Raw genomic sequence first — 8,580 nt, forward strand, 5'->3', positions numbered from 1 at the left:
TTTTTAGGAGCTCAAAGTCAGCTTTGGAGAAGTTTTTCATGGTATCAGTGTTGTTTGTTTTTCATTTATATAAATGTAAGATTGTCTATGTCATACGTGATAATTTAAGAAAGATGTTTATTGAAAAAAAAAATCTTTAACCTGGATGTAGTTTCAAGGTTGGCTGCAGTTAACACTTTGTATGTAACACAATACATAAGGAACTCTGATTGTGCCTTGTTGGATTTATAAGATCCATCAGATCCTTTTAATGACTTCTAGTCAAAATATTTACATAGGCTATTAGGTGCTTAGTAGGGTACTGATCTGTGCAGATCTTAAGAAGCCTAGTCGTATATTCCCATAGTAGTTTTTACCACTTGTAGTTTGCATGCCAATGACTCATACATGGGAAGAAAAAGGATACATTTGGGTATTTTCTATGAGGGGCAGGGGTGTTAAACCAGGGGTGAATTTGTGGTTATTCATCCTTTCATCTAAATTGCATTTGAATAGATTAAGGGAAGTAGTTTGCTTTATGCGGAGTGGAAGGCTGTTCCACAGAACTGGTATTCTGTGTTATACAACCTATGCCTCCAACATGTTCTTTTTATTTTGCAAAAGAGATTTACATTTTTTGACCCTTTGTTTATGATACCATTGGACTTGCTAATGCATAATAGGTCTGACAGAATAGGGTCTGCTGAAGCTGTATATATCACCCCAAGTTGTTCCTCAGTACTGTTTATGATATTGAGAAGAGGTACAAGTCTTTGAGACTGTTTGCATAGTTTCTGAGATACAGGCACCTGATTTATTTAGACTGAGAAAGTATTGTGGGAATTCCAGCTTGGCAAGTGTTTAGCCAGGTACATAATGAAAGAGACATTATACTCAATCATCAGCCTAATGAGTGCCAAGTACAGTGGAACAATTACATCCTTGGATCTCATCACAATACGTTTAGATATAAGTTGTGCAATAAAAAAGGACTTCCTAACAATAGTGGATACATGGTGATTAATGGACAGTTCATTGCTGACACAGATTCGCAGATCTCTAACTATGGGATCAGATATCAGGGGGTGTTGTCAATGTGATAGCTTCATGCCTATCAAAGGATAAGATTATATTTTTCTTGGTGTTTAGTTTTATTCCATGGTTTTGATACCAGCTATTTGTTTGGGACAGGCCCTCTTGGAGGATCTTGGTATCATCTGGAGAACTTATGATGGTATCAAGTTTGCAGTCATCTTCAAACTTGGTCAGCCACAAACCCTTAACATTATCTATGACCTCCAAGAAGTAAGTGCCAAAGTGGAGTCATCTAAGGAATGAATCCTGGGGTGCCTATGTGTGGCATTTGCTTGTAGTGTGCTTACAAGCTGGACCAGATTGTCTTGTGGAATGCAAAACTGTCTATCTAAATACTAATGATTCAGTGCCCTACCGTGGTAACCAAATTCAAATAAATAAATGCTCTTTTATGACTAAACTAAGTTTCATAATATAAATCCATGTCTTTGAGCTATTTTATTTTCTTCTTTTGACTGGCCTAGCCCCATATGTTTATTTTAGGGGAGGTAAGTTGGTATGTAGGTAGGTAGGGAAGATTTGGCTAGGGCACCAGGGAACTTCCTGATTCCTGTTGGATCATAGGATCATAGGAAGATGCTAAGCTATTGGCTCTGAGAATATTACAAACCTAGCCAAGAATTTAGCCCATGTTCCAACAAGTCAGCACCCAATGCCCCTGTCCAGCAGGGACACAGGTGGAATCCCAGGGGTGTATTTTCTATTCCCAATCTAGTTATCCAGGTTGTGCTTAAAAGGATTAATGAAGTACTCTGCTTGACATGGAGAGGGAGTCCATTCCACAGAAGGGGGAGTCTCTGGTACAAAAATCTGTCCCACCAAGTCCTATTGATGTCACAGACCAGGTTGAGGTAGCACGTGCAGGTTACTTGAGTGGAGCTTGACTTGCAGATTAAGATGAGGCCACAATGGAGGAGAGAAAAGAGAATGCTAAGTTGCTGGATGATAATAATACACAAAAACCTGGTTTCCAAGGAAACTAGTGAAGTAGAGGCGAGCATAGTTGAGTTGCAGTGTGAAGGTTTTCTCAGTGTTGAACTAAAGAGACTTGCTATCACTGAAGATGCAGACAGTAATATTTTTTTTAGGGTTCCTTTATGGGCAAAATCACTGTTTAGCAGCCTCTCAAAGTCATATAGTTCACTGCAGAAACTGTTCATGTGTATAGCAGCAGGTAGACAGAACGTGATATATAAAATGTTTAAGCATGTGTGCCATTCCTCTTAGCATGATCTCTGCATGCTATAAGTAGCAACAATACATGTGAAAGTTGTGACAGGCTTGCAAAGGAGGAGTGAAATGCTTGGGCCCAGCAGAAACTTTTTGCCATTTAGTTCCCTCAGTGAACAGCTTCCAGATCATCATACTTTTTAGATTATAGTACAATTGTACTGTCTCACATTTGCACAAGAATTAATTTTGATATTTTAATGTACCAGGCTTTGTAATAACTTAATTTATCTGTAACCATATTATGTCAATTTGGAGGTTTTCTCCATAGGCCACCGCTGAAAATGGAATATCATCCCATTTAGACTTTCCTGGTAAACAAATGTTGAACAAATAAAAATAAATAAACCGTAGTTTTCAAATTGCCTTTTTTACCTTTACTGTATTATTAACCACTAGCTTATCTTTCTTCCTAACATTTGTTTTTTCCTAATATTACTGAACTATAAATACAAGTACGTGCTACCATTATTAGTATATTGATAAAACCGCCACCGCTGTTGCTAGTAAACCTCACCTGATTTGTAAATGTTAAGTCCATTTTATTAATTTTTATCCCTGTCGAATCAGAGGATACTTATTTTGGCATGCTGCTATTTTCTCCTGCCTTCCCTAGGTTGGCTTCTACTTGGTTTCCAGAACTGACTAGGATTCTTTCTTTAAGAGTACCTCAAGCATCTCCTTCATACTCACAAGCCTCATTACTTGGTGCTATATGGATATATACCTGTGATCAAATGTTCATTTGTTTGAATGGAGAAAAAATGGTACAGCTGAACAAAACTGAGCTGATTGCATGTATTGGCTTTTTTTCTGTGTGAGACTGTGGTACAGTGGAGTTTAGGGTATTTGCCCTTTTCTCACTATAGTGTGATTTCTGAGTTGGTATATATAATTAACAGAAAGTGTGGGGGTACAGGAGGGCTTACCCTTTATAAAAATTTGGAAAGAAAAAGCATTTTAATGCAATTTTCTTACTTTTTTTTAGATAAGTTGACATTTGAGGATTAATGCATTAGTTACTTGTAGCTCAATATTATGAGTATACAACCAAGTGTCAGATACCCATATTCTTAAAGTTACTATTCAACAAACCATGATTCATAAAACTGAAATGATTGACTTCTGATCCAGACATTCAGGAGCACAAGCTTCCCTACGATGTGCAGGGAATCAAGTTTGGCGCTCTTCTGTCCTTGTATTCATACACATGTATATATTGCTTTGTTTATCTATTATATTGATTCTTACTATGGTTATGTTCAAGAAGATCATTGGGAAACTTAGCCATATTACCAACTGTTGTTGGGAAATTAAAAGTGTCCCCATTAATTATAATATCCTTGTATATCCCAGACAAAAATATACGATCACATATCCAACATTACCTTCATATTGTTCCTTGTCTTCCTTGTCTCCTGTTCTGGGATGGGTGTGGTCACTGCTGTCCTAATTTTCTTACAAATTGCTAATTATTAAATTTCTACTGTGATATTTTGTTAATTTTTCTCTATCTATATGTGCAACTGTTTCCTGCATTGAGACTGAAACATTGTAATTTCGTTCAGCTACACTGCTGTGTAGTTTGAATGACAATAAAGTTTTCTTTGACTTGACTTTGACTTGACTTGACATATAAGGGAAAGGTGTTCTAGAAATGGGAATATATTGGATTAGGGACCTGTTACATTAGCAGGTATTGACAACATGACAACATAGGTTTAGGTCTCTAGAATTTGTGTTTGATTTACCACCAATTCTGGTTAAGTGAATGAGTCAGAGTGTGGGACATTCATAGCAAGGAAGCTTAAACAGAGATCACATCTTAGTAGCCTATATGAGACTAAGTAGAGGGTAGAGCTTCTAGTATATCAGGGCATTTAACATTGTTAGGATAACATGTCATTTTGGTGAGGAAATGTTGAAGTATCTTAAGTTGGTTTAGGAACTTAATGAAGTCCATGCTGAAGGAAGCATTATATTCAGTGGTGACTTTAATACGGGAGGGATAGACAGAGACTATAGCTTTGCTGGACCTTGAAGGAATGCCATGAAGGATAATGAGATGATTAGCTAAAAATAACAAATATATTGTAGAAAAAGGAGAGTTTTCTATTAACATAACTACTTAAATCTCTGATAAGTGGATTTAAGTGGAATGTTATCTTTACAGCATGTGGTGCTGATGGTGGATTTATGAAAGGAAACTATAATGTATTTCTTAAGGTTGATGTTAAGTCCATGATTAGCACAACAAACATTTGTTTGGTCCAGTCCTTGTGGGGGAATATGAGTATTGGAATGGAATTTGATGATCACTTCAGTTTGCACTCATCCAAACCTGGTTAGCCATAGTCCCGTGATATCAGAAAAAGGCTCACTGGTGATGTTTTATATCTAGAGCAAATGCCTCCAATCATACCATGTTGGCAGGTGGCCAGTTTGATCAAGTGTATAGGTATTTAGAAGCTCAGAAGAATGTATGTATGTATATTTGTTGTTAGTTGTATAATTTTGGCAGTTTATGTATGGATAGTTGTTGTTAGTTGTAGAATTTTGGCAGTTTATGTATGGATAGTTTGACACCGATAAGAAAGTTATTTGGGTTGATGATTAACATTTCTAACTGGTTAAAGTTAAGCTATGTATGTCCATTTGTATGTCTGTCTGTCTGTCTGTTTCTGTGTAGCACTACAGCAGAACCTCATTTAACCATGCTGCTTCTCACAGTACTTAGACCGTAGTTTTAGTCTCATATGAGGTCTTTTGTGTCTCGTGTTTGCATATTTTCCCACAGTTCGTGTGATTCTCCTGGATTATGCCAAGTTATATGCCCAAGCACGTGATCTCTTTGTTTCACTGATGGCATATCATGGCCTGGTTCCTGCCTTGTATACTCTCTTTGCCAGAACAGACTGTTGCCCCCAATCATAAAGTGTGTTGAAGTGTTAGAGAAAATGGTGCTAACTTGTGTGCCTCTGAAAATAAGTTGCTTTCTAGGGTACTTACTCATGCATTATATAAATAAATGTCTTTGTAGTATTTTTTAAGGCAAATGTAAGTCTGAATGCTATGAACTGTTTAACTGATTTACTTACAGCTATAATACACAGAAATAAGAAATGGTTTAATAGCCTGAAGTGCTATAACTGATGATAAACTTTGAAAAGAATAAACAAATGCAACCCTTTAACGGATAATGGAGGCTATTGCTGCCTTACCTGTTCTTAAGTGCATTAAAAGACTGGTAAAGGACTTCATCATTCCATTCATAAGTGGTAATTTCATAGCTATTGGTCATGCTGGCAAAGGCGTAGATGAGGTGAGTACACAAACAGGGGTCCACATTTTCTGGTTTGTACTTGGCTGGTTCTGGCCTATATTGGGCCCAGTTTGTAAAGTAGCAGACCAGCTTGTAGGCAGAGCCTGTAGGGAAAACCAGACATTAAATCAAACATACTTGCAGTGGCTATACTGGTAGGTCTGGAACAGTATTAGAAGTAGGAGAAGATTGCATCATGAAAAAAATTAGTCTTAAAAAGGTCAACACCAACCAAAGTTAGGTAAACATCTTTTATCATTACAGCAATTATTATATGTTTGTTTGTTTGTTTGTTTGTGTCTTTCGGCTTTTCCCGGTTAGGGGTCGCCACAGCGGAACTCAGGTCCGCTAATAATTGGCAGTAGATTTTTACATAGTGGCTTGCTGGGCCTAACGCACAACCTTCAATGGAGGAATGCCCATTCACGCATGTTGCCACACAGAAGACGCTCTAACTGAGAATCGAATGGGCAACGTCTAACTGTGAGGCGACAATGCTACCGCAGCAGCACCACCACAGTACAGCAATTATTATATTAAACTGTTATTGATTTCTGTACAGTTCACACACACACACACACACACACACACACACACACACACACACACACACACACACACATTGCATGGGTATGCTTGCTTGGAATTAGCATCATAATTCACTTTGATCTTTAGGACAATTGAAAATAAGGTGCAGTGACTGGTTTTCAAAATCAAAAATTGTTTACTTTTAAGTCAAAGTAGGCACCTCTTGGTTTTACATAATATATTAAAGTGTAGACTTGCACTTTTCAGAAGAGTCAACTTACAAGCTATTGCTAATAGCTCATTAATGCCTCAAACACTGATCACACCATGTTCTTAATCAAGTCTGCACTTTTGTTTGTGTGTGCTTGTCCAATTCAAGCCAACACAACTTAAAACAAGCAGACTGTATACAGTAGTTTTGTTGAGTTGTAACTTACTCATGGTTCTGAATTTGTGGTACTAAGTGTCACAATTAAGCACACTTAATGTAACCTCCAAGTAACTCTCAGAATATAGTAAAAAGCCCTCAAGCCTTTCTGAATAATCCAGGTTTTCCATCTCTTGTGATTTTCTAGTAAGGAATTATTCAAGTTCTTTCAGTTGTTTCAGATGTCTTGTTTGCATACCTCTCAACTGTGGAGATTTTTGCAGAATGTACAGATTTTTGCTTGTTATGTTTTGTCCATTTTTCGTAAAATTGTGTTTTTCTGGCAAATTATTGGCAAGCCAGTAAAGATTGAAGAGAGAAAATAATGACAGACATTAGAGTTTCAGACTTCATACCCTTCAGAAAAATCAATGCTAAAGCAAATCCTGTTATTCTATCAGCTTTCTAAGTTTGTAAGAGCAATATTTAAAAAAGTTCCTGTTTTTGTGCTTTTGTCACCCCCATTACTTATGGCTTTGCCCAGATTTGTTGGTCTAAGAGGTTGAGAAGTATGCCTGTGTGTGACTTCCACAAAATGCAGTTTTGTTTTTGGTAATGAGTATAAATGGTAGAGTGGTATCCCTGGAAAGACTAGACATGCACTTTAGAAATAGATGGTCTACAGACGTAATGTTATTCCTGTGGCTGATTTTAGATACACACACACACACACACACACACACACACACACACACACACACACACACTTGCCAGCATTTGGCAAAGTTTATACCATTGTGGAATTGCCATTATGTGATGCTGTCATTTTTATGATCTGATGATTTATATTGTAATTATAAGTTATACACTTTTTATCAAGTCTCTTGATACTACATTTTTAAATTAAAGATGAGGTTGTTACTATGCACTAGATATACATTTTCTGTAGAACATCTTCAGGGGTTTTACACCAAGAAGTCAGCACTTGTCAGCATTTTTGGTTATTGAGAGACCACTGTCCACTTTTACATTTGTGGAGAGTATTCAAAAACAAATTGCCCCAGTTCAGAGCCAGTGGGGCATCACTGGTAAAGGACCATATATGCATACTGTCTAATTTCAGTTAGTGGAATGTGTTTTAGCATAATGGGATTATTACTGAAATGTTGTAGATTTTTAAGAGATTTTTAATGCTGCTTGATTTTTTCTGCATTAGTATTCCTTGTTATTTTATATGGAAAAATATTTTCAGAAATGTTGCTTGGGAAACTTAGTTCTAGTTTTAGTGAAGTGCTGCAAATGTGATGCAAGGATGGGTACATTGTTAGTGATGTTTTTGCTTATTCCTCACCTCTCTGCAACCATGATGTTTAAATACGTGGTTATGGGGAGAGTTCTCCCCCTGCCAAAACACTTACCTAATATTTAGCTTGCTCATTTGTGGATGGGTTTGCTTGGACCTTATTGATTTCACAATATCAGTTTCTTTCTTTATTTTTTATTTGGATTACATTAATTGACATGAATTCCCTCTGGTAGCCCCATCGGGATAGTTCAGTAGACTTCCCTACACTGACTCATTGTGTCCTGTTGATTAACTGATGTATAACCCAGTAAACTGCATAAAGATTGGTATTAAAAGTTTTAATTTTGGCAGTTTCCCTTCTTGTAAAATACTATCAAATTTCACAGGAAAAGTAAGATAAGCAGCATGCACTGTGTGTTCTGCTAATGAGATTCATCTTGTTGTCCTGGGTTTGATTCCCTCAGTCTTGTTTTACATGGTGTATGGCTCTGTGCAAGCCACTTAAGCAGGTGTCACTTTACGGTTACCACTTTTTTTGTGAGGAACATGTCCTTGGTGAGTTTACTGGCTTAACAAGTAAAATAATTTAAAAAAAGAAAAAACCTTGGATATATATGCTCTAATAAAAGAATGTAAATGCATGCCTATAGTAATTAGCTATTATACAATGGCCCCCCATTAATATTCCAAAACATGCATGCTGATTGTCCAGGGTGTCTGTTGTAAATCCCACAATATACCAACGGAAAAAGG

The 8,580-nt window shown here is 36.9% G+C and overlaps 1 protein-coding gene across 1 annotated transcript in view; it reads right to left on the reverse strand.

Annotated features, from left to right (window-relative positions):
* LOC122805965 (acidic mammalian chitinase-like) overlaps positions 1 to 8,580 on the reverse strand; it is a 58,130-nt gene that overhangs the window by 43,020 nt on the left and 6,530 nt on the right. Inside the window, exon 2 of the mRNA XM_044076206.1 lies at positions 5,526 to 5,741. Coding sequence (XP_043932141.1) covers positions 5,526 to 5,741 — 216 coding nt within the window. The remainder of the gene's footprint in view (positions 1 to 5,525; positions 5,742 to 8,580) is intronic.

The sequence above is a fragment of the Protopterus annectens genome, chromosome 7.part0 (genome assembly GCF_019279795.1).
Source record: "Protopterus annectens isolate FY-2018-M chromosome 7.part0, PAN1.0, whole genome shotgun sequence".
NCBI classification, from domain to species: Eukaryota; Metazoa; Chordata; order Ceratodontiformes; family Protopteridae; genus Protopterus; species Protopterus annectens.